Source organism: Xiphias gladius, chromosome 15 (genome assembly GCF_016859285.1).
Source record: "Xiphias gladius isolate SHS-SW01 ecotype Sanya breed wild chromosome 15, ASM1685928v1, whole genome shotgun sequence".
NCBI classification, from domain to species: Eukaryota; Metazoa; Chordata; class Actinopteri; order Istiophoriformes; family Xiphiidae; genus Xiphias; species Xiphias gladius.
Genome location: NC_053414.1, coordinates 9626388 through 9653126, shown reverse-complemented (window position 1 = coordinate 9653126; position 26739 = coordinate 9626388). Strand labels below are relative to the sequence as shown.

The 26739-nt window shown below is 40.0% G+C and overlaps 2 protein-coding genes across 3 annotated transcripts in view; both read right to left on the bottom strand.

Annotated features, from left to right (window-relative positions):
* Positions 1-963: 963 nt before the first annotated feature.
* On the bottom strand, positions 964-8844 carry LOC120799717 (voltage-dependent calcium channel gamma-3 subunit). The gene is made up of 4 exons (XM_040145022.1): positions 8634-8844; positions 4343-4426; positions 3652-3792; positions 964-2343 (listed from the first exon to the last, which is right to left on the bottom strand). The coding sequence occupies exons 1-4, from the start codon at positions 8842-8844 to the stop codon at positions 1772-1774; spliced, it is 1008 nt and encodes a 335-aa protein (XP_040000956.1). The 3' UTR covers positions 964-1771.
* Positions 8845-12525: 3681 nt separating this feature from the next.
* The window catches only part of LOC120799866 (protein kinase C beta type-like), a 36330-nt gene continuing 22116 nt past the window's right edge, over positions 12526-26739 (bottom strand). Inside the window, exons 9-17 of one of the 2 annotated variants that reach the window (XM_040145322.1) lie at positions 26468-26611; positions 26181-26354; positions 25944-26035; positions 25105-25167; positions 24842-24980; positions 24653-24733; positions 24442-24549; positions 23651-23791; positions 12526-15742 (exon numbers count right to left, since the gene is read on the bottom strand). In XM_040145322.1, coding sequence (XP_040001256.1) covers positions 15590-15742; positions 23651-23791; positions 24442-24549; positions 24653-24733; positions 24842-24980; positions 25105-25167; positions 25944-26035; positions 26181-26354; positions 26468-26611 — 1095 coding nt within the window. In that variant the 3' untranslated portion in view covers positions 12526-15589. Of the gene's footprint in view, positions 15743-20883; positions 23200-23650; positions 23792-24441; positions 24550-24652; positions 24734-24841; positions 24981-25104; positions 25168-25943; positions 26036-26180; positions 26355-26467; positions 26612-26739 lie in introns of those variants that run through there. The other variant, XM_040145321.1, reaches the window with a different exon arrangement.

Here is a 26739-nt window from a genome sequence, read left to right as displayed (position 1 = left end):
ACACCTTGTTTATGAGACATGTCAGAGGAGAATGGCTAGACTGTTTCAAGTTGACAGAAAGGCTTCGGTAACTCAGATAACCCCTCTTTACAACTGTGGTGAGAAGAAAAGTATCTCAGAATGCACAACACGACGAACCTTGAGGCGGATGGGCTACAACAGCTGAAGCGCACATCGAGTTCCACTCTTGTTAGCCAGGAACAGAGATCTGAGGCTGCAGTAGGCAAAGGCTCACCAAAACTGCACAGCTGAAAACTGGAAAAACATAGCCTGCTCTGAGGAATCCGGATTTCTGCTGAGGCACGCAGATGGTAGGGTCAGAATTGGGCATCAACAGCATGAATCCATGGACCCAACAGTCTAGGATGGTGGTGGTGGTGTAATGGTGTGGGGAATGTTTTCTTAGCACACTTTGATGCCACTTAATAGCAATCGATCATTGTTTGAATACCACGGCAGCCCTTTATAGCTACAATTTCCCATCTTCTAATGGCTACTTCCAGCAGGATAACGAACCGTCACAAAGCAAGTGGTCTCAAACTGGTTTCATGAACCTGACAATGAGTTCAGTGAACTTCCGTGGCCTCCCCAGTCACCAGATCCGAATCAAATAGAACAACTGCCTTGAATGTTTGCCTGAATGATGCTGCTGCCATAGTAACACTTCAGGTTTCTCAGTCTGCCGGCTGCTCTGCTGCTAACACCTCTAACATAGCTTACTCATGCATGTTCACACACATGGACGCCTTAATGTTTCGCAGTACAGGGAAGTCCATTAGTTTTGATTAAATGTTTGTGCCTTTGTTTAAATATTTGTACTCTGCTTGTACATTTGCTTCTGTGCCCGCTTGTGCAAGGACAGATATTTGAATATCCTCTCCCACTTCCTCTTACACACAGACACCTGAAATGTGCCCTGTATAACACAAAAGAAAAAAACACTACACCTTGAACCACACTTGTTTCTTTATTTGATGTAAACAGAGACTCAATGGCACAACCATAAGGGCGGGACCTTTTGGTACACTTATGCATGCTCACATGCTTACACAATACACACTCTGACACAAACAGACACAGTGAGTGACGGAGTGCGTTTTAATGCATTTAATGGGGTTTCGATTTTGTGCTTAGTTCCACAAAAAGGAGGACAGGAACAGGACATAGTGTTGCCATTCCCAGATGTACCCTGTTTTATTCTTTTGTGCGATACTTTATTTTCATGGACGCTGCTCCGTTCTGTCTCTCTCCATATGACTGTGTCTCATACACACTCATTCGCACAAACTACAGATATACTGTAGATAAAGCTACTGTAATAGCATTGCAAAATGACATACAAAGACCAAAAAAGTAGCAAATCTCAAAATAGCGTTTGCTTCAGTCTGGAGCTGGAATGATTAATCGACTGACAGAGCATAATCAGCAACTACTGTACTTTTATAATTTAATAATCATTTTTTGTCATTCTCTGATTCCAGCATCTCAAACGTAAGGATTTGCTGAATTAATTTTTTTTAAATAATATTGTAAATTGAATCTCTTTAGACTGTTGACAAAAACTACTGGGGAAATAGTGATTGGGATTTTTCCAACAGTTTTTTGACAGAAAAAAAAAAAAGCTCAACTGATTAGTCAACTCCAATATCTTAAGTCTTTCCTCTTTCTTTACTAAGGAAGTTAGGATTTCCTCTTATTTAATGTTCTCCTCTCTCTGAAGTTCCTCTCGTGTTTTATCCCTGTACATCTCCCTCTTCCAGTACCTCTCCGCTCACACAGGCGTGGTCCTTCTGGCTGCAGCACAGTTTCCAGGCACCATCTCAGTGTTGTTGTGAGCAGCCGCAGTAGTTAAATCATCCACAGCCATGTCGATTTTACCGTCTTTGAGAGGCGAGGTTAAGGTGTAGAGCATGAACTCTGAGCCCATTGTCACTGGTGTTGGCACACCTGCCATGGCGGTGACTTTGGATTCAGCGGAGAGGGACGGCTCTTGGTCTTGCACCAAGGATGCTCGAAAGGAGTGTGAGGTCGAGTCCGCTGCACTGTGGTTGCTCCTGTAACTGTATCGGCGGAAGCGGTTCTGGTAGTGACGGTTGCGGTAGTAAGATGAGCCGCGGGAGATGGGTGGCTTCAGTAGGGAAGGCCGGCCTTTAGTGCGCAGCTGCCTGTGTTTCTCTATGAACACATGCACGGCCAGGACGCCCACCATCTCAGCTAGCACAAAGGACAAAGCCCCAAAATAAAAAGACCAGCCGTAGGAGTAGCTCTTCTTGTTTTCGCTCTGGCTGGGGTCACCTGAGTTGGCTGATATGTACACAATGATCCCAATGATGTTACTGAGACCTGGACGAGTTTAGAGGGAAGGACACAGTTAATCAAACAAACTTTATTTGTATAGTGTAGTATAGTATTTGTATAATAAATAAAGACAAACTCCCTATAAAGCTGTTCTCATTAAGACTACATGTTAACCAGCCGTCACTTCCAAGCCATTTCCAAGCTGCTGCTCTGCCCTGCTAAGATCCTGATTTTATAACCGCCACGTCATGTGAAAAAAAAAAAAAAATCACCACACACATAAGTTAAAGGCAACAGCTGTGATTTCAGCTATATTTACTTGTAAAATGATCACTCTGAGAGAAAGTTAGAATCACTGAGTCAGCGACAGACGTTAGCATTTATAGGACTGGCCCTGCTGTTGCAGTCCAGCCAAAAATAACTGAAGACTAATGCACATGGATAAAAAAACAATAACTATAGATAAATATAAATATTAAATTAATATAAAATATAAATCATATAAATATCTATAATAACTATAAAATAAAATGAAAAGAATGAAAAATGAAATAGATCACTGTAATACAAAATTTGAATCAAGAGGACAATAAGAATTTAAATAAAAATAAATAATGGGCATAAAACATTTTAATCAAAAGCCAGGCTAAAGGGGGTAAAGAGTAAGATATCAAGATATCATTTCTAAAGACTGCTCCCAGATCTTTAGGCAGACTGTTCTACTAGCTTGGGACATGAAAACTAAAATATGCCCCTCTGAACGTTTTAGTCCTGCACTGTGCCAGAGGTTCATACATTGCCCTGGTTCATACATTGCAAGCATGTCAGACAAAGAAGCCGGTGCAAAACAACAAAGTGCTTTCTAATCAAGTGAAAGGATTTTGAAATTCTCCTACCCAAACGACCATATAGGTCGTTTGTAGCTAACCAAAGATACAACCCATATGAAAAGTACTGGCGGCAGGTGTACTAGGCCTTTATCGTTGTAGTAACTATAATAAACATGCTGTTAGGGTTATGGAATGGTCATGGCTAAAGGAAACAGTGAAAACTATTGAAACTTTGAAATGGTCTCCTGCGTGAAAAACCTGTGTTTTGTCAACCCATCCATCCACACCTCCTCCTAACATCAATTCTGTTGCTCTATATACCGCACTATGTCACCCGATTTCGCCAAACAATGGAGCGTAACCATGGGTCGTGATAAGCTGCTTGCGCTCACAAACTAGGGCCAAGGTTTTTTTTCTTACAGGACAGTCTCTTAAAATTAATACAAAAACAACTGATGTAATGACTTCTGAACAGGTGACGAGTATGCATGCTGTAGAAATCAGTGTTTTGTATGTTCCTGACCTGCGGAGACAAAGAGTATTCCCGCGCTGAGAATGACATTGTAGCGTGACTTGTAGAACTCACTGGCCGCTACACACACACCTCCGAGAAATAATAATCCCACACTGAGGATGGGGAAGAGGCTGGAGGCTCGTACTGCTCCTGAGGAGAAGACAAAGGAGAACGACATGGGGTGTATACACAACATTTGAATACTTGACAATTACAATTACAGTTGTTTTATACCACGGCCACTGTAAATTCTGGATTTTGATTGGCTGGGAGGTGTGGATTAAGTTTTAGTAGTCGGACAGTTTAAGACAGATACCTATGATGTAGGTGTTTGTTTGCCATCCTAAATGAAGGCACCAGCATTACACTGTAGGTAAAGACAGACACAGCTGAGCCTCAGCTGAAGAACTTGGAGCTAGGGCTCTTTGTGTAACCACCACCACCACCAACCGGAAAAAAAGCACCAATAGCTTCTCAGTGAGACCCACGTAAATGTAGTTTTAAATGTGTATGATATTTGCATAAAATCTGGAAATCCAACTTAGCTAATGGTAGGAAGAGGAAAGAGGAACTTAGACAACCTGGATAAAAAGTTAGCCACGGTTAAGTCCACTTATCCAGCGTGTCATCTGTAACAATCAAGGGACATACAACTTGCTAAGTATTATCCCTCACAGTTAGATGCGCATGTGTTACCCACGTAGTAAATACTCTGCAGCATCCTGCTCATAGTCTGCGTCTTCAGGAAAGTGATCAATGTCCTTGCAAACACCCCGAAACGTCCCTGCAGAAACACAAAGAGAAAGAAAGAAACACTGTACAGAGCAGTACATCCATTTAATAAATAATTTGGCCCTCTGTCACTCTGCTGTTTCATTACTTTATAATTTATAGAACTCTTTGACCCAGTACACTTTAGGCACTCTCAGAGAGACCAAACAGTGACTTGCATAATGCTAAATATGTTTACTACCATCTGATGGGTTGTTTTGTATTTATTTATTTTCCCTGCTTTGAAACTAATAGGCCTTAACTAGCAAACATTTTATACATTTCTCTTTGGATATTAGGTGTAGGAGGATATCTGCCTAAGCCCAGAGAAGTCAGGCGACTGAGAATAATATTTATCCGAACTGCGACACCTTCCACAGAGTTGCCTTTAACATCGTGTGTACATTCTGGTAATGTAAGAGAAGCACCGGCATATTTTCAAGTTTACTTACGGTTGATTCAAGTCAGTGGCTCCCTGCCTATTTGGCTTGTGACCCTTTAACATGAACCATTGCCTGCTTGTGACCGTTCACCGAATTTCCTTTCCACAACGTTTAATTTGGAGAAGCCGTCAAAAGTGGATACTAATAATAATTACAGGCAACTTTCCTGTTATTAAACCACAACATTTTGGCTTTATTCGTTGTTTGACATAAATAATACTTGTCTATACTAAAGTTCTGTTATCTTTAAGTTGACTTGATATACTTTTCTTACTCTTGAGTTACCTCTCTGCTGGTCTTATAGAGGGCTTGCTTTCAAGGTAAAAGGCTGCAAGGAGGCAATGAGCTGTGTTAAATACTTTCACCTGGACCCTGGACTGTACCAAGTGCCTGCTACAGAGAGGGTGGGTTAGAGAGAAGTATCTAGTTTGTTTGTAATGTAGTGAACTTGAAAGGTTTACTTTCTAGTTTCATTTTGTATATAGTTGATATTAATTGTTAGCAAACTGTCTGCGTAGAGTTTATTTGTAGTTAATCTAGTTATTGGGTTTTGTCTACCCTTTGTGTGTGTTAATCGTGTGACCCAGTATACACAGTCCATTTTGCTGTTTTTTTGAGAGTACTTTTGTTCAGAGGTGTTGGTGTCCTCTCCTCTTATCCCACTAATGTCCATCACATTGGATCGCTTAGTTTAGCTGAAAAACTTTCCAAACTGTCAAAGTGAATGAAGCTGTGGACGTCATCAGTTAATGTGGTGTTCTTCATTTTACACGAGCTCCAACAAGGTGCGTTTAAACAGTGACCTTCACAGGCGTGAAGCAGGCCTCGGAGCTTCTGTATCATCCACCCGTCTCTATCGTATTTTCTCATTTTTGGGTTACGTACCAAACCCACCTTTTTTCGAAATTTAAAACCGAAACCTGTGTCTGGCTGCTCAGTTGACTATACACAGCATATATGTATATCGTAGGCATCTCTTGGCACTATATGTTGAAGAATCCGAACCATCAACAACACTAAACCGTCCCACCGATCATCAAGCTGCCAAACAGACTGCCGCTATAATAACCTGTAAAGGCTCTGATGTATTTTAACGTCGACTCTCGTCCTGTGAAAATTCAAAAATCAGCTGCGCTCGTGTTTCCTGCTCTCTGTGACCTTTGTTCCTGTAGTGCCTTTCAACATTTGCTCACACACAGGGATATAGGCCTATTGACAAACGTGTCCCTATGCGCTGCACTGATTGAACAATATTGACGATGTGACTCAGTCACCATGGTTACCAAAACAAAGCTCATTAAGTAGCCGGAGTGAGAGTGAGCAGGTCAGAGATAAAAGCACACTACTGAGAAGGCATTTATTCAAATTATTGTCAGGGCGGATGAGTTCACATGTGAAACTAGGACCTCTCTCCTTGCTCTTGGCAAGAATGGATATTTTCTGAGCATTTGCAGCTTAGTATCATTAGTCTTTAATCAGGCTGTTAATTTGGAGGGGAGTTTCATTGTTGCTTGACATGAAAATAACCAAGCTCTACAGTAACTCCATTCTGGAAGGTACTATCTGCATCCCATTGTAAATGTCTGCCTGTGGTGCTGATTTTAATAAGTGCCCACAACCATACGTCAACCTGTTGTCCTTTTTCTGTCCTTTTTTTTTTTTCTCCGTCTCTATTTTTAGACTCTGTCTCTATACCTGTAATTTCACTATTTATTATTTTGTCATTTTGCACTGATAAAAAAAATGAATTTAAGTCAAACATTTTTAATATAACCGTCTAATGAAGACACTGTATGAAAAGTAACAACCAACCAGACGTATAATGCAGCTGAAATCAACACTGTCGCCCTCATCCACTAATTATTTATGGCAAATTATGCACAGACGGACTTCAGATTCCAATCTTTCTGTCTGTCTGCCTGCAGGTGGCTTTTTGTGATGCGGACTGATTGACACGCACACACACACGCACACACACACACACACACACACACGCGCACACACACACACTACAAGACTTTAGAGAAATGATGTCCTCTGCATGCGTTGTTACCTCTCCACCAAACCATTTTGGAGCTTAGAGATAGCGTAGCCGCAGCAGAGGGAGGGGTTGAGAGGAACAGAGGGATGAAAGTGAAGTGGATGAGGCTGAAATAAAAGAGCTCAACATTTCAAATTAGAAAAGCAAAACAAGCAGAGGCTACAGGGTAAGAGAAAGAGGCGTGCTATTAAAAAGCAATAAATAATTGATAGTCAGTTCACTCCATCACATATTCAGGACTTAATCTCCTCTCCTTTCCTCCGTCCCTGTCTTCCTCCCCCAGATGCACCTTCTTGAATTTTGCCATCAAAATCCGATCACAAATCCACAAAAAGCTAAACTATGGGATGTGCTGCAGGAGAGCACATTTTCTATAAGACTTTTGGTGTTTAACAAAGTAGTTTTTCCTCTGGCATTAAAGAGATAAAAATAAAGACGTCATCTCAAATGTGTTTTAATTGAACACTTTTGGCTCAAAAGGCTGGTTAGTAGAGTTATTAGATCATCTGTCAGTGGCATTTCCACAACTTATGACCTCAGTGGTTTTATGTTATGTTTGTTCCTTATTTATTTTGTTTTAATTCTCTATGTTTGACAATCCCGGAAATTGTTGTTATAATTTACAGAACGATATTTCTATGTGCACTTGTGAAGCACTGTGTAGCTCTGGTTTTGGAAGTTACTACTGGAATAAATCGTACTTACTTTCTACTTGTTGCACAGTTACAAGTTTCTTTTAAACTGTGTTTAATCTTTTTTTTTAAGCCCTAGATAGATCATCTGGGCTTTTATTTGAAAAGAACCTTGTCAACACTATCAGTTTGGTGGAATAAAACTAAGTACATTTGCAATTTTGAGGTACTTGTACATTATTTGAGTAATTCCATGTCATCGCTTTACACATTGTATTTCATAGCATCACATTCATACCTACATACATACACTCACATTTCATGTCTACTCCGCTGCAATTCACTGGAAAACATTGTACCTTTAACTCCCATACATTTATTTATCGTCACTAAGTAAAACTGTTCAAAAAAAAAAAAGCTCCATCTGCAAAATGCTACGTACACTACACTGATATAATTTATAATACTAGAACACTGATGGGGGCTTTTGTTCTGCATCAAATACTTTTAATACATTGAGAACACTTACTTGTACTTGTACCTTGTGCTACAAGTTACTTTTGTGACTTTACTTACTTAATTGTTCACGTACCAGAGTATTTAATAATGTAGTATTGCCTCTTTTACCCATGTTAAAGGATCAGAATACTCCCCCAGCACTGGATGCTATAAATAAGGTTTACCAGAATTATGACTTATTCTGCAGTCGATGCTACTTGATGCTCAATTTGGCCATGATCAGCGGAATCGAGGTAATGTTCTCCCGTATCGAAAAATAACAACTATAATATGTTATGATATGATTAAAGCGTGGGGATACTACTATTTTAACCACCCAAATACAGAGACATTTCTTCCCATGTGGAAGTAAGAGGTCTATTGTACGTCTAACACCCAAGGGTGTCTTTGTTACTTAATATCAAGTGGCCAGTTTGAACCCGTTGATCTTGCACCTGATATATTTGCGTCTTAGATATATGACAATAATATTGCTGTATTATCTTTGCTTGGATTCTTATTACTCTTGCGGGGTCGGTAAGTTGTAGAAACCAGGATAATGGTGAAACTTGTAAAAGGCACATGCGGGAGTAGTGTATGTCCTACCCTCTGTGCAGCAGGTCCTCCACAGACCGGAGTGGGTCAGGACCTCCTCGTTCTTGCGGACGGTCTCGTTGTCGCTCAGGCTCTTGGATCGGCACATCCCGCGGGAGTACAGCCAGTAGTCCGTGCCCACGGCGATGGTCATGAGGCTGAAGGCGCAGAAAGCCCCCGCCGTGGTCAGCAGCATCATCACACCCCGGTTGCACAGCCTCATGTCGGCCCGGCCTCCTCCCCCCGGAGTCCTCCGGTGGACAGACCAGCAGGGTTCAGAAACCGCTGACAGCTTTCCCCCGGTGTCCTGTCTGTGTGTGGATCCGGTCGGCTGCGGGTGAGGGAAACTCCGATTGTGCGCGCATCTTCTGCAGCCTGCGCTAAACTCGCATAGGTGGATGGGGCGCAGGCGGGGATCACGGGATGTGGCTGTTGTGTCAATAGTGCAACTGGGGGGGAAAAAAAAAAAAAAAAAAAAAATCAGAGAGGAGACCAGGCCGGAAAAGTGGGAAAAGCCAACATCCCGGATAGATCGTCAAGTTGTTGAGATAAAAGACAGCAGCGGCGGCGCTCCTCTGGACACCACGACCTAGTTTATTGTAGATCAACTCTGCATGACAGTAACCTCAGGATATTCCCGCCCTCCAGTCTCTCTCTGTGTGTGTGTGTGTGTGTGTTGTGTGTGTGTGTGTGTGTGTGTTCCCTGAAACCTGTGGCCTGCATCTGACTCAGGTCGCAGTGTTGTCGGCCAGTTCAGCAGCTGCACAGCAAATACAACGTTCACTTCAGAAAACCCCCTGTACGTTATAAGGATATTATGACAACCAGTGGTGTGAGAAGTATTCAAAACATCTATTATACTAAAGAAAACACTATGGCCAATACGTTTTTACTTGAAAGTCAACAAGTGTAGTAGACACTAAAGACGCCTGGGTTAAAAGTTGACCCAGTGTAGGCCACCAACATATTAGAGTAACTACATCCATATCAAAGGGTTGTTCTTACCCAGTTTTAATGTTGTTTTCAGTTTTCTACCCCGGGGCACTGGGCAGAGTTTAAGTCCCCCTCCGCTCAAAAAATAGTGCTTTGCTCACTGCTACTTCACTGTGATGCTTGACCTTCCCCGTCCACTCTAACTCTGTCTGCAGGAGCAGGATTTAGGGACAATCACGACCAGTTTGGAGGCCGGTCATGAAAGTCCAAAAAGGCAACTCACACAAGTGTGATGTGGATGCTTGAAGCCTCCGGCCCACGTACGCCGACAGCAGACGTTTTAATGAAGTAGGGGACGTCTGGTGTCCAGCAGTTAAACTTATTACTATTATGATTTTAATAATAATTTCATAATTAAGACTTAAATACATATTTTGTTGAATTTATCACAGCTTGAATGTAAAATCTTTTGTAGCTAAGAACCATATAACAGAGTAGATCAGTGAAGCTCCTGATTTATAGCTACAACTGTCAGTTGTAGAGCAAAAAGTGCAACAGTTCCCTCTGAAATGTATTTTATGTTTATATTTTATATTTAATACCTTTGTTAGAGCTTTGGACTGGAAATGTTGGACTGCATCTTATTGTAAGGTGTTTTTAATATTTTGCTCCCACTTGAAAATGGGGTTGTTAAAATATTAACACTTTTAGGACATTTTTAACACTCTAAATAATGTACCTCCAGAAATATTCCTTTCTGAGGAGCTTCGTGGCTGATATCAGAGCTGTGTACTCATTACATGTCCTTCATATTAATAGCCTCATCAGGATCACATCCACCAGTAAATGGGAGAGGAGCTGTCCAAGGATTGCGAGGCCCCTTCATTAGAATGATTAAATAAATAAAAGGAGAATATGAATATTTAAGGCTTTGAATATAAAGTGAGCGAGCATGCGTGAAGAAGCCAAAGCAATCGAAATCACCAAAAAGTATGGTGGCCCATTATTTAAAAAAAAAAAACAACATATCTTCTGTTGCACTGAAGAGCAAAACTATCAGAGTACAGTCCACATAACATTTTACCTGTGAAATAGTTACCTTTATCTTACAATATACAGCAGCTTATCAGTTTTTTTTTTTTTCAGTAGTTTTTTTTCAGTGCTATGACAAGGGTTCAGTTTATGTTTTCCTTTTCAGCTACGGTAAAGGCATGGATGGATTACCAAACGGGCCTACTGGGCACAGGCTCAGGGGCCTGAGAGGTCAGCGGGTCCCTGGGCCAGAGCATCTGTATGAAGAGACTGGTAATATTTCTTGTTTGAAAGTCACAGAGCTCAGTTAAAAGACACAAAACAACCACAAAGAGAGAGAGAAAAAAAAAAAACAACCACCACAAAGACACACTAAATGACCACAAAGAGCCACAACATGACTACAAAGAGACTCAAAGCAACTACAGAAATGCAAAAAAAAAAAAAGACAGATGAAAAATGACCTTAAAGAGACACAAAATCTACACACGGACGCATCATTTGCAGTGGCTTTGTGTCTCTTTCTGTCGTGGGGGTCCTATATAGAAGTCGGGAGGGGGGGGCTTTTACCTGTCTGTGCCTGGGGGCCCATCCTCAAAATCCGTCCATGAGGAAAGGGGTCGCAGTCTTTTTTCATTACAGAGAACCTCACAAGTAGAACAGAAACAATTGATCAATTAGTCAATCACCCAAAAAAATAATCAGCAACAATTCTGATAACTAATGAATTATCAGAAAGTCAGTTATCAAGTAAAAATGCAAAACATTCTCCAGGTTCCGCTTCTTTAGCTTTGGACTGTTGGTTGGACAAAACTACAAAACTCAACTGGCTACTTTTACTTTTAATGAAAAAAACATCGTTCTGATTTTCTTTTTATGCAAACTGTTTGTGTAGATTTTGTGTTTCTGTTTTTTCAATAAAATCAGTTTGTTACGGAGAGGATACAGGCAAGCTGGACGTTACTGTAAATGTCTATTCTTTTAAAAAGTTATCACAGACTGAATCATTTTTTCATACAAAAAAAATGCCAAACATCTTGTGGTTCCAGCTGCTCAAATGTGAGGATTTGCACCTTTTTCTTGTGACTGTTTTGATCATTTTACCAAACAAGCCGGGTCAAGGTGTCACTTTGGGCTCTTTAGGCATTTCTCACTATTTTCTGAAGTTTAACAAACCAAACAATTTGTTGATTAACATAGAAAATAATTTGCCGATTAATCCATAATGAAAACAATCGTTAGTTGCAGCCTAGTGTAACAGTTTAGTTTAATCTCAACCTAAAACCACAAAATGTTTAAAAAATTGACCCATGAGGTATAATTATCTAATAATATAATAATATATAATGTTATAACAGTCACAAGGGCCATTTTACTGCATTGAGAACTTTTACTTTTTCTTCTTTACATTTTCCTGATGATACTTTTACAGTATAGTATTAGTACTTTTACTGAAGTAAAGAATCTGAATACTTCCCCCACGAGTGCTTGTTATGGACAATCCTTCAAAGTAAAACACAGGAGCCAGAGTTACTGAAATGGTATTATGATAATTCATTTTAATGTAGGCATCATACTAGAGGTGTTTCTCACGCGCAGGTAAAGACGGCGCATGCAACACATGAATACTGTCCTGTTACACAATTTCTTCAGGTTGCTTTATAAAAGTCGCCCTCTTTTCCTCGTCCTCCTCTTCTTCTTCTCCTGCCTTTTGCATAGTAAACACTTTATTCTCCCCTCTTTTCCTTCTCCCTCTTGTCTCACTAATGTCATTTCCCAGTTCCTTCTCGTTCAAATTTACCCATGTGAATGTTAGCCGGAGAAAGGGGAGGAGTAGAGAAGGAAAAAGAAAGAACAGAGATCAAATGATTGAAGGAAAGGAGAAGAGGAAGAGGAGGAGAAGGGGGTGAGATAAAATGGGAAAACAAAGTTTAAAAAAAAAAAAAAGGCAGCTGAGAGTGCTGGCAGGAGTAAAGAGCAGAGAGAAAGGGAGATGGGGCTTTGAGGAATGGTAGACAACTGTGTCATGACATGAAAACCACTTCTAGCTCTAGATCCCATTCCTATTTACACATACACTGGAACACAAGTCATACAGAATTAATACATCTACTTTATATGTTGATTTCACAGACGGCCAGTCTTTGCTCCATACTTTGTAAAGCAAACTCAGAGATAGCATACACGGCATTCGGGGTGGAAACTAAAACTTGATCTGAGCATGGATATTTCAAAACTGACTTGCATCGCTAAATTCGAGACACCGCGAGTTCTTCTCCTCCACGATGTCAAAAAAAAAAAAAAAGCATCTTAAAGAACTACTGTACCACCAAATATGGCATGCATAGAGGAGCTGCACCACAGAGACTGTATAGGCCTACACAGCACTAACCCACTGCCTACACAGTGCTGAAGAGAAAAGAGAGAGAGAGAGAGAGAGAGAGAGAGAGAGAGATTAAGCAAGAGAAAAAGACAGACATTTTCAAATGTCACTGCCAAACAGGCATTTGGGGGATTTGTCTTTTTTTTTTTTCTTTTTCTTTTTTTTATGCATCAATTTGGAAGACGAGACTTGCTTAAGACTAAGTTCAAGACTAACTTGGACATGAGGTTATATATCTGGGCCCTGTTCTTCATAAGTGGAAAGCATTAACCGGGATTGTCTTTTTTTTTTTTTGTCCTCCTTTGAAGCCCTTAAGCCCAAACCTGCAAAAGTGCAGGTGTGACAGAGCGACAGTCCTTGAATGCCTGACCCAAGGTACTTAGCCCTGTCCTTTCCCCCTCGCCTGGAAACACTCTTTAGGCGTAGTTATGGCAGGTATCTTTGAATATTTTTAAACTTTGAGGTGATTTTAACAAGTGTTTGTATTTATCTATATATATTTTCTGCTTTAGGTGACACCATAAGGGTCCTAAGATGCATCTGTGCAGACAGTCAAGCCTGGAATGTATTTTATTCTTTTAAATCTATGAATTGCCTTTTTTTGTCGTCTGTCTTAAAAACTTGCTCTGGCCAGGCAGAAGGGTGAATACCGGGCCTGTGTCACCAATGTTAGAACCTGAGATTGTATTCAGATTGGTTTGAGCTGTTGCCTGGGCTTTATTGTATTTTAACAGATGGACAGCTTTAGGGTAGATGTCTCTAGCTTATCACGCTGTATTTTTTAACTTTTTATTTGTACCACTTTTTAGCAAATACAGTAATTTTAATAATTGTGATCCCCTCTTTTTTAGGTTTATTGCTGATAGATTCCACACTGTGTCCGTAGCCCCCCCATTGCTTGTTTTGAATCATCACGTGTGTGCGTTTTGGGTGTCTGTGCAACATCATAGGTAGGGTTTTGGCCTCTCCTTTTTATGCTGGCTCCCTTTCCCAGGAATTCTTTGGCATCTTACAAACTTTTATCGCTGTTTTTTTCCTATTTGAAACCTAGAGATTCCTCTTTCACTAGTTCGTAGGTAATCCTAGTTGGGTTATAATTATTGGGATTTAAGCTCTGTTTGGAAGCACACTCTTTTGGACCAATAAATCTGTCCATCTTAAAATAGCAATCCACATTTGTCTTTATTTACAAATTTACCTGGGTTCTCTCACTAAAGCTCGGTTACACATCATGACCAGGACATTTACATTGAATCCCATGCATGAATTCATTTTCAGATACAAATGTCTCATTTTCTTAGATTTATAATGTGAGAATAAATAATTATGTTATATGTAATTATCACAATTTAATTACCTAGACTTATTCATGATAAAATGTAAGTTTAAAAATCAACCCAGTTTTGAGATATTGTGAGCAAAAAGAAAAAATTCTATTTCATTTCCCATTAAAATGGGAATTTGTAATTTAAACACTAAAAATTATTCAATGATTAACTGCAGAGCCCACTTCGCAAAAAAAGAAATCAAAAAAAAAAGAATTTAAATGTGCTTTTTACAAGACTTTAGTAAGGTTTCATTTTCATAGCAGGCCTTCGATTATCTCAAGTCTCTTGCATGTCAGTTGGGCAGAAACTCACCACTCATACACCGTCATCCCTCATAGTCTAACCACACTCACTCATCATGTCTAACTTAACAGTGAGTTAAGCATGGAAACACTTCGGAGCCCCATGCAGAACAAAATTGTCGGCAGAAAAATGCAGGAACACAAATTAAATGACAACTCATGTCCGTGAATCTATCGTCCCGAGTGCATGCAGGGATCCCAACACACCTCCCTCTTGCAACTGATGGCACAAGGATCAACAAATCAATCCTCAAACCGCTTTCAAAGAACCAAATTAGCTGGATGGGAGCAAACCGGATTATTTTAGCCTCATAAACAGCATGTTTAGCCCGAATCAGTTAAGCCACATTTGAAGAACAGGGCCTTGGACTTTCATAATTTAAAATCTTCCTTCCCTTCAAACCGCAGCCTGCAAACACACATGTGCGCGTGTATTTGTGAGTGTGTGTGTGTGAGCAAATACATGACATATTGATCATGGAATGTTCATGACGCAACTTTTACAGGCCGTAGAGAAGGAAGTCAAGTAAACAAACACACGCTGTTGTCGATCGATACGGCACATACAAACAGTTACACATACACCGTGATTCTTGATCGTCAGCTGCTGTATTGGCCTGCTCGCCACAAGGTCCTGTGAATACGACACAAGCCTGGAGTTTTCCGGAAACTGGCCTGTTACCACATGGTCACAGTCAGTCCCACTGTGACCAACCAGCAGCCAAGGCCATCTGCAGTTTGTATTTTATTCTGCCGCTTGTGCGTTTTGTAGATGTGAGTGTGTAGAAAGTGTGGTGGCTTATGATTACGATTATTGTCCAGTTTAGATAATGGCGTGGGTTGAGCTGGAAGATTCTTATGCATGTATATGAGTGGTTTGAGTCCAGGTGGTGCCAATGAGTTGCTGTATGACTCTCCAATGAAATGTAACTGGGCTGTACGGGTTGGAGTAAAATCTTGTCCGGGCTGCGTCTAACCAACAGGAACTCCTCAGACTTGTATAATAAATTCGGGGTTGGTGTAGGAGAAGCCCTGAAACTCGTTCTGATCCAGGTTCATGATGAAGAGCTTGTCTGTGGGCGTCAGCTCCACCGCCATCTTTGTGAACTCCTTGTCGAAGTTGCCGACGTCGCAGCGAGATTTCTGCCACAGAGAGAGGAGAAGGAGAGGGAACGACTTAGAAATATAAAGTTACATCTCATAGAAGCAGAAAGATGAATAAGGGAGGAGGCGGCGAGGGAGGTCGATTGTCTCAGCAAACAGAGATACACATTTCAAATCATCTGTAGAGGTGGTACAAAGTCATTGTTTTGCAAGACAGAAGTAAGTCTCAAGTCTGTGAACTGAAGATTCAAGTCCCAAGTCCAAAATTTTGTGTTTTCAAGCCCTAAACAATTTGTTAAGTGCCCTTCTTCAAACTGAGTACTATTTTGTAAAAATTTAAAAGCCCTCAGTCAGCTTACGGGCGTTAGGGTCTGACACGATCACACAATTTTCTGCAAAAGTTATATATAGGCTTAAAAAATTTAAGATATTTCTAAACATGTTTTCACATTCCACTTATTCATTTAATGGTCCAAGTATATACTCCGCCAATTTTCACATACTACATAGTGATATACGTTCTGTTTCAAAGACTTCTCCGTAATGCCATGTGCAAAAAGAAGAAAAAAAGAGAAACAAATTTAAAACACTGAGTTGAAATAATAACAAAATCAGCCTCGGTAACACCAATTTGCGTAATTTGTGTGTAACTGTGGAGATTGAAGGTTCCCTGTGGAGTTTCTGATCTGTAGTAGCGCTATGGAGCAGTGGGTCGCCGATCTGTTCATCTCATGCATGCCACAAATGTGACGTGATGCATAGTCCAGATGATGGTTTCAAACTGTTCCACCGATCAACAGGTGGCAGTAACAGTCTGTCTGTACTACCGAAGACATGCTTCCCTCCTGCTTTCACAACGTGATTGGCTGCTATTGGATTGATTCATCATATATATATTTTAATTTTTAAAGTTAAATTTACTGTATATTAAGTAAATTATTAATATAAAAATATTAATGAGTGCAGCTTTAATCTTTGGGCTTGAGGAGGAAATCAAGCGATTCCAAATCAGGATTCTTACATCTCAGGAAGTCACGAGCTGTGATGGAATGTAACTAATTAAATTCACTCAACTAATGTACTTAAGCACAAATTTGAGATACTTGTGCTTTACTTTAGGTATTTTCATTTTATGACACTTAATACTTCTATTCCAATGCATTTCCATGGAAAAACAATCATACTTTTTACTCAACTACATTTATCTTACAGCTTTAGCTACTGGTTATTTTACAAATTAAGTTTTTTGTATACAAAAAAACATATGAAGAGCTAATAAAATATAAATATAATATAAAATAGGAGATTAATCCATAATAAAGTAAATCATTAGTTGCCACCTTATATAGTTTAAAAATTAACTTCACCACAACCAACTACAACAGTAAAATGCTACTTATACATCAATGCATGAGTAATAATAATCTCATGATATATTGTAAAACTCTCACAGGGACCATGTTTCTGCACTGAATACTTTTACTTTTAATACTTTAAGTAAAATTTCCTGATTATACTTAAAAAAAAAAATTGTGTAAGTAACATTCTCAGGGCGGGGATTTTACTTGTTATGGAGTATTTTTACAGTGGTATTAGTAATTTACTTAAGTAAAAGCTGTGGTTAGGAGTCATTGGTGTTAAAGTCAAAATTGAGTGGCATGTGTTTTTGGATTTTGTTAAGTCTAAGTCCGGTCTAGTCCATACCTCTGATAATCTGTAAATGGTGGCACCACAATGAGTCTAGACTCTACAAAACACACCATTGATTCCATACAAGACTGGGGGAGTAAGTTGACAAAAAACAAAAACACATCCCACCAAGAAACCCAGCCACACAATCAGAAAATGCAGAAACGACCCACCCAAAACATTTCAACAGCACAGATGCAAAAAGATCCAAGACAAACTTCTAAAGCCAGAGAGAGGAAATGTTCTAGTACAGAACAGACAAGGATCGATAAAAAACAGACCAGCTGCAGTCCAAACCACAACCGGAAAGAATCGCACACAGGGAAGTGAAACAGTGAGCCCCAGGCAAGACACATGTATCACACATACATCACACACATATCACACAAAGCGTTTAGTTTCCTACCTCCTCCTTTTTGTCTCATCAAAGGGCTTCCGGCTGTAATGAGGAGGGGCCAGAAACTTTGCCCGTCTCTACCACTGGTCCACGAATTCACCACTAATTCTGTTCATTTTTGTGTGACAGGCACGTGCGACTGTGACTGTGTGTATTTGTTTGTTTTGTGGTTAATACTTTATTTTAACTCCCTCTATGTAGCATTTATAAGCAGCACCACAACAATAAATGGTTGATAAAACGCTTAAATGTAGTTATCCGTAAACACATACAGAGGCACTTTGGGATATGAGTGTTGAGTAATGTATTTGACAACAACTTAAAAAAGGTGCCATATGTAAGTTTTTGCTATAACTACATAGCCCACATTACCATTAACAGCTAACAAACATTAACAAATTTCAGGCCTTTACTGAGCAATCGTTGTCTCCAGTGGTGGTAAGCAATGCCAACATTTACTCTTGTCTCTCTTCTATTTCTATCACTTCTCTTCTTCTACTGAAGTTAGCATGCTAACCAGCTATCCCCAGCCCGTCCCCTCTTATAATACCCCTTTGCGATAGTGAGTCACTGCAGCGTCCGGTCTGCCCTCAGTCCAACTTGAGAGGATGAATAAATGTCAAGGAATTAAGTTTGATGCTGAACTTGCAATGTTTCTTATAGCCTGGTGAGTAAGCAGCTGTTGATCCTCATGTTGGTCACAATAATAAACATGAGGTTATGGTTGAGGAATGGTCATGGACAAAAGAAACAACGACTACGGGAAACCATCAGCAGTCTCCTGATGAAAGTTTTCTGTGATGTCAACGCATTGATCCACCCCAACCCCATAACACGCGCTTTGTTGCTCTTTATACTACGTCATTTGACTTCCTACTTTGCTACTGTCAACGCTACTTTGGCTGCTAGAGGTCGCCTGACGATAAAACAAAGGTATGGGTCGTAATAAGCTTCTGGCACAGATGAACTTTGGGTTTGTTTTTTTTACACGACAGTCCCATTAAGGATGCTTGGTGGGAGAAGTTATAACTGTTGACAAATACATTAGTAAACACTTAAAAATGTCCTAATATCTGCTTACAACTACACTGTAGTGTTTTATAAACTACTTATGAAGTATTTACATACTGCTTATACAGTTTTTAATAATACCCTTATTTGCTTTCTTGCCAAGAGATAGATGAGAAAATCAATATCACTCTCATGCCAGTGCATTAAATATGAAGCTACAGCAAGGAGATTATTAGCTTATTTTGGCATTAAGACTGAAAGCAGATGGAAACAGCTAGCCATGCAAAGAAATGGTTCAGCATATATAACCTCCTGTAAAACCACGAATGGTTTTTGTACAAATCACATAATCTTTTTTTTTTTAAACCTTTGGACAGAGCCAGGCTAGCAACTTCCTCCCGCTTCCAATTTTTATACTAAAGTAAGCTAGCTGTCGCTCGGCACTAGCTTAGCTTCAAGATATGAGTGTGGAATTAAGTTTCTCTCAGCAAGAAACCAGAGTAATGTATGTCCCAAAATGTTGAATTGTTTCTTTCAAGTGTTGCTTTATGTTGGGTGTAGCAGCAGTAACAAGGCAGACAAAGCAGAAGTAGTCTGGTAGGCACCAGTGAGTATATTATCAGTTTCCAGTCATACAGGAAAATTACACAAACCACAGAAGCACCGCTCTCATCCAGAGCAATCTATCCAGATCTCTCTCCAATATAGAACAACATTTTTTATAAAATATTTTCTTTTTATATTATATATATAATTTGTTATATATATAATAATTTGTTATATATAATAATTTGTTCTCCGTCATATCTCAAATTATGCCATCATTGATTCATCACCGTTACCATCATCAAAATAAGCGCTCACTTTTTTCACCTGGCAGAATCATTGTCTTATCAGCGAGCATCTTTGTATAACATGAAACAAGTCTTTGATATCACCATGCTGCCGCCTCACTTTTTGATACAAGCTCAAAAGAACAAGATTTGACACATTTTTACTACCCTGCATCGTTACACAGTTACAAAAGGAAAATACAGCCTGCCTCACAATGAAATACACGTCTTCTCAGACAATTCGTTTTATATATGAAACTGACTTTCAAAGGGTATTGTATTGTTTGAGAACAGATAAGCTATAATGCATATTCTAAGAATTATACATGTATTGCAAAATGGCACAAGATGGCTGCCCTTCATCACAGTTGAGGACAATATTTTTCCACGCCCTCATGATTCAGAACCCTATTTTGGCACTTTTTGACATCCTGTTTCTTTAAGCTAACAAACTACCAGCTTCACAAGACTCTATAGGGCTTTGTTATATGTGAAATTCTCCAAAAGCGGTTGTTTCACAAGCTAAGAGATATGCCCTCTGTCATTAAAAACACAGTGTAATGTTGTGAATGTTTTCAGTAAATGAATCAGGAAAAAAGTAATGAGCTTTCGGTCAAAAATCTCTAACTTGACACAGACTTACACTCTTGCATGTATAAAGACGTCTATCCTCTGACTGGTTAAAAATGAAATCAGCAATAAATTTCAGATAAGCTCACCACAACACTGACTGAACAGAAAGTGAAGAAGTATTTGGTCCTACAGACAAAAGTCAGGTCAACATTAGGAAACCAATTAGTTATCCAACAATCAAAGCAACTGGTCAGTTTTCACTTACACTTTATGAATATTACCACTATGGGATCATAGTACACTCATCAATACTACTGATAGGTTGTCATAGTCAATATGCAGTTACAGGGAGGGTGACACAGAGAGAGGGCAGGCTCAGGTCGGCCCTGAGGTCGGACTCTGGCATGAACCTGCTGGTGTGAGCAGCCGGGCAGCATTCAGGAGCGAGCAACATTTCCGCACTAAAACTAAAGATACAGCCAGTAGAGCTGATATGAGAGCAGCAGTGTAACATGACATGTTAAACCACAGTAGAATGAAAACAGTGTCACCGCAGGGAACAAGACTAGTCTCCTACTGGCAACTTGACACATGAATATCTGATTAGTTCTCCTGATTGTTAGCATTTGAGCACCTGTCTACATTTCCATCTGAATATTATTAAAAAAAAAAAAAAAAAAGAGAATAAGAGAAATACACTTATTTGATTTCTTTCTGAGAGAGAAGAAATTAGGTACAGAGCTAAAGTCAGGAGGCAATTAGCCTAGCTTTCCATAAAGACCTTAAGCTGGTGCAAACAGCTAGCCTGGCTCTCCTCAAAAATACGACTACCACCTACAAAATTTACTAATTATGGTGTTTATCTCATTTGTTTAATTCATGCAGGAGTAATGTAAAAACCACTATAGGCAGTTTTTCCAACCAAATGCTGCACAAAATTTTAATCGAATTTCAAGAAAATCAGCTAAAGAAAATGACGCGCGTTTTTATCCACTGCTGTTATGCAAATATTAGGACTTGGTTCGTCAAGATTAACAGCTTGTGGTGCTAATTTTCAGTGGGGTGCCATTAAACCATCGCAGAAGAAGAGGGTGCAACATGATGATGTAATAAAAAAAGCACCAGTCAAACTTCAAATGGTGAAAAACAATGTAGAAAACATGATGAAAATATGGCATTTATGTATGATCGTATTAATTTAAGGAAGGTTACAGTCTCCTCATTGTTCCACACAGATCTGACGCCTGCAGTGGAGACGCTGTCACAGTCCTCATGTAGGTTGCGATTTTTTTCACAAAGTCTGTTTCCACTGCGGTTTGTTGCAATTTGCTTTTATCAATAGATCAACTTTTCCATCTCAGACAAGCGTGAAAATGTTTTTGTGATATGTCAAGGTTTTTAAGTATTTGTGGCATTTTCACTCAGGTTTTTTTTATGTGCAAATTGAAAATGTGAATAAAAACAGGTGGAGGGAAACCAACCTAATGTGTAATTTTTACAGGGAAGACGTGAACTGGGAGGCGAGGGTCACGTGACCGATGGGGATAGCCAAGCTAGACTACAGCTAGTGAGCTAATCTGTTAGCATGCCTACTGCGGGTTTACTACTACAGGCTGTGAGTGCTATGACTTGGTCCAAGTGTTTTGCTAGTCTTTTGCAGATCTAGACATTAAAGAATTTTGAAAAAAATTTCTCCACAAGCCTAAAAGTCTAAAGCCATGCTAGCAGTTCTGTGAGGCCTCACTTAGGCCCAGGGGTTCGCTGAGCTTCTCTGATCCTCAAAATGACAAAGCGGACATGCGGATGTTTAGCCGGTATAATGTTTACCAAGTTCACCTTCTTAGTTTAGCGTGTTAGCATGCAAACATTTGCTAAGTACGACCAAACAGAAGGCACAGCAGAGGTGTATGGAAAAATTCTTTCCGTGATTACATCCAAATCACAGTGATAATGCAGGCCACTGCTTTGTAAAAACTAAACAGAAAAAAATAAATAAATAAATAACATGGCAGGTTTTTCTTTGCTGTGGAAAGTTTTATTTTCATGTGCAGGCATTTTACGAGCTTCAGCACTGATAGCCTCTCTAAAGCACCAGTAGACAAGCTAGCAAGGCTAACAAAAAGTAGCTTACTGATAGCATACTGAGGCCACCTCTGTCTGTCACACGACACTCGCCTCGCACGTTGTAGCGGTACCGCGAGAATCTCACGGTTTTAGGAGGAGTTATGTGGTGTATTTAAATCTTTAACAGTTCATTTGTCCACCCCAGCACTTCTGTGCGGCATCCTTGCATTGATGCCTTGCTGTGACAATAGGACTCCGGTAAGTCGCTGCACCCGCCTGTTGTTTGCTACGATGGAGTTACAGCACAGAACCCCCCCTAAAACCGAAATTTTTTTACATTCCTGCTTGAATACGGATTAAACAAACCAGATTCGACATTTTAGTTGAGTGAGCTCTAGAGGTGTTGCTAAACTCCGAAGAAAACATTAGTGAGCTTTACTTTTGGTTGGCATATTTTGGAGCTTGGAGAGAGTCAGGCGAGCAGTTCCCCGCTGCTTTCAAGATTTAGGCTAAACTAGGCTTGTCACTCCCGGGATCTATAGCTCCGTAATTAACGAAGTGTGACTGATATCAACCTACTCGTCTCACTTTGGCAAAGAATGCGAATAAGTGTATTTCCCAAAATGCCCAACCTTTCTTTAAAATGTTTCAACCTGCCGAATGCAGCCTGGATATGACATCATGGGGATTGTTTTTCTTACTTTTTTTCAATTTTTTTTGCGTATGATTCTGAGGTGTAGGGGATTACTAATGCAGCCTAGTGATATGTGGCATGGTCAGTGGGTTGTGTGGGTGTACTCAGGGTTAACAAATGAGAAGTCTTGAAATTCTTCCTGGTCCAGGTTGGCTATAAGCTCCTGATCTGGGGGGGTCAGCTCTGGGGGGTGGCGCGTGAAAAAGCGATCAAAGTTCTCCGCATCACGCCCACACTGCCGTGGAGAGGAGAGAGAGATAGAGATAGAGATGGAGAGAGAGATGGAGGGGTGGTGAGAGTTTGATGAGGGATGTTAAGAAAAAAAGGACAACAACAAAGAGAAAAAAGAGAAATACAACTAAAAACGTGGCATCAACCAATCAAATCACTCACAGCCGAAACTGTGGATTTCCATTGGTCCATATGTGAGCCAGTGACAACTCAGCTTCATCATTGGTGACTACACTCACAAATTTCAACAATGCATTTGTCAGAGTAGTAACCAATGGCAGGTGATGGTTGGGTTTGAGGGATGAGCGTGCTAGTCGTTTCTATAACTTACCTTGAAAGTTTGACTAAGTATGATATTTCCATCCTTACTGTGACAAATTTTTAAAGGTAATCAGTGAAGTTCTGGTAATATTCAACACCTCAATCGTGTGTGTCTGTGTGTGTAATATACTCACAGCTTTAGGTTTGAATGGCGGCTGGACCTCTTTATTCTCTAGTTTTTCCCAGTCTATATAGCGGAAGAAGGCGTGCTCCTTGATGTCTCTCTCCCCCTCTGGGCCACAGCCCAGACGCTTACCTGGGTGTTTGGTCATCAGCTAAAATCACACACAGACGCAATATGAGAGTTTGGATGTGCGTGTGTCTGTTGTATACTATGGCCTCTGCCCACTACCCCCTCAAAATGTCTGTGTTGTAAGCCACTGCCTAGTAATGCAGCTCAATGCTTTACATAGTGCATGTTTGTATTAATTTTAATATTTGCCATTTTTGTTGCTTTGCATGTTACATGTTTTGTGCTTCTGTGTTGGATGTTTTAATTAGCACCTAACAATGTAGTATGATTTTATTCTGTATGATAAATAATTTTATATTCTTTTATTTTTTTATATTTTTTTATTTTTTTAAACCACAGATGAAAAATAAGCTAATGGCTAACTGACAACTGATACCTTGTGAGTTGATGTTGGTGAACAGTTACAGTTTATTCACACATCCAGCAGTTACGGAGCAACATTATAATTAGTTCGGAGTCGTGTGTCTGGCCACCTGATGAATCTAAGTCCAACATTCACCTTTCTTTTAGCTGTTTTTTTGTCTCCACCAAATCCTGAGGGAAATATCAGGCTCTTGAGCTGCTAAATGCTCCACTGTGTTCACCAGGTAGTCTGTTACTGTGTCTGTCTGCTGCTTGGTACTGAGCAGGTAGTGTACAGTGGGGTTTTAGAGCTTTAGAGTGTACCCTCACCCCCTTGCAGATAGCAACAGCTTCTTTGGACATGGATTTAGGGTAAGAAACATGATGCTCCATGATCGACTGGAACAGCTCATCTTCATCCTCCCCGTCAAAAGGCGGCTAGAGAGGAAGAAATACACTTCATCATTTTCAATTCTTGTTACTAGTGTTTCCTTTAAAAAAATAAATAAATAAAAAACGTAAAGACTTTATGCATACAAACCTGTCCAGCAAGCATTTCATACAGCAGTACTCCAAAGGCCCACCAGTCCACAGACTTCCCATAAGGCTGATAGGCTATGATCTACAAGACACAATGGTAAACTCATAACAAGTCTTATTCAGAAGAGAAAAGATGTTTGAAAAAAAAAAAAACAGAGCACCAGTCAGCCACCAAACAACACAAACATACTTCTGGAGCAATGTAGTCTGGTGTTCCGCAAAAAGTCTTTGTGGTAATTCCATCAAACATGTTCTCTTTGCACATGCCAAAATCTGCAATCTTTATATGGCCTTCAGAGTCCAGCATCACATTGTCCAGCTTCAGATCCCTGAAAACAAATACACATACACACACACACACACACACACACACACACGTATTAAACAAACTTGTTTTCCGAAATGATTGTTTATTGCACCTGCAGACTCAAGCTGATTCACAAATGGACTCACCGATACACGATACCTTTGGAGTGAAGGAAAAAGAGTCCAATGGCAATCTCTGCAGCATAAAACCTGAAACACAGACAAACAACACTTTTTAAACATATCTGTGTTTCTGTATTGACAAGTATACACATCGTATGGTGTGTGTTATGTTGGATGATACAGACAAAAGATGACATTTATGATGCCAAAATTGCACAGTATTTTTGTGTTTTCATAAATTTTATGTGATGTCAGTTCAGTTTATGTTATTGTGAAAAAGTTCAATATAAATAACAACATTACTTTTGTATCACCTTGTATAAATAAGCCTTTTAAGAACTTACAACCATCAATCTTTGCTTTTGCGTGGAAACATTAGTTCAGTTAAAGGTAACCTGGGAAGTTGTGGACCTCTTGTAGAGCTATGGAGCTGTTTATTCATGAGCGGCTCCCCATTTTGTTCATCCGGTGAACATGCTCGAGTATGTAGGGCTAAATGTCTCACACTATTCCACTGACCTATAGGTGGCAGTAATGTGCCAAGAAATATAGGAATGCGCCAACAAAAGGCAGGGAAGAAGACGATGGAAGCTAGTAAACATGGATGTAAACAAAACAGGATAAAATGTTTTATGGGGAAGGAAAATGCACTCAACACTTCTTCTTAGACCTAGACCATACGATGGAAATGATGTTAAAGTACCAGTAAGAAGAATAAAAGGAGGAGCACAACAAGCTCTGAGCGACAGCAGAGCCGAAAATATAAGATAGTGTTTTGCAGATATGACAATATTGTTACCACTGTATAAAATGTCCTATTATTCAACTCTTCTGTGTGTGTGTGTGTGTGTGTGTGTACTCACACAGCATGAGGCTCCTTGAACTTGCCGACCTGTTGGATCTGGTACATAAGGTCGCCTCCATTTATATACTCCATGACAAAATACAATCGGTCCTAGAATACAAAGATAAAGAGGTAAGGAAGGAGAGGAGAATGAAGGATGAGGATAAATTGATCAGTAGCCAGTGCAGCTGCAAGTTGTGTGTTGCCATGTATCAGCATGTGTTCGACTTTGTTAATGCAAGACGTTGTGCTCTACCATGGTTTGGAAACACGAGTGCAGTTGAGTGAGGAAAGGTGGTTTCCCAGACAGAGCGAGGACTCTCTTCTCCACCATGGTGCACTCTACATCATCGTCCTGGATCACCACATCCTTCTTCAGGATTTTGATGGCGTACAACTCGTCTGTACCCTTCCTCTCAGCCAGCATCACCTGAGAGAGTGAATAAAAAGTATATAAATGAACTTCAGGAGAATTTCATGTTCTACCGGCTGTTGGTTCACGTTTCCCATCATGAAGCACAAGCGTCCATGCGTGTGCATCACCTTGCCGAAGCTGCCTTTGCCCAGAACCATAACGAAGTTGAAGTCTGAGAGCTTGACACGGTCCTGATTGCCATTGCTGTCATATTTGCACACTGAGGAGGAGGAAGAAGGGTCTGTTGGCTTCCCTGGACCTACTCTCGCCCTCTAAAGAGAGAAGGAATTGCAGGAAAAGAACAAGATTATAAGGGAATTATTTAAAAAAAAAAAAAAACAACCAAAAAATAAGGACAGCTCAAATTAAACCCAATGTCATTTTAGGTCTCCGTTTCTGA

What these genes read in the sequence shown, in the direction of transcription:
- LOC120799717 (XM_040145022.1), bottom strand. Translation starts at nt 8,844, where the DNA reads ATGAGGCTGTGCAACCGGGGTGTGATGATGCTGCTGACCACGGCGGGG. An exon ending in TGCTGCAGAGTATTTACTAC is followed by an intron (nt 3,793 to 4,342) that starts GTGGGTAACACA and finishes TCTTCTCCTCAG; the next exon opens with GAGCAGTACGAGCCTCCAGC. An exon ending in AATACTCTTTGTCTCCGCAG is followed by an intron (nt 2,344 to 3,651) that starts GTCAGGAACATA and finishes AAACTCGTCCAG; the next exon opens with GTCTCAGTAACATCATTGGG.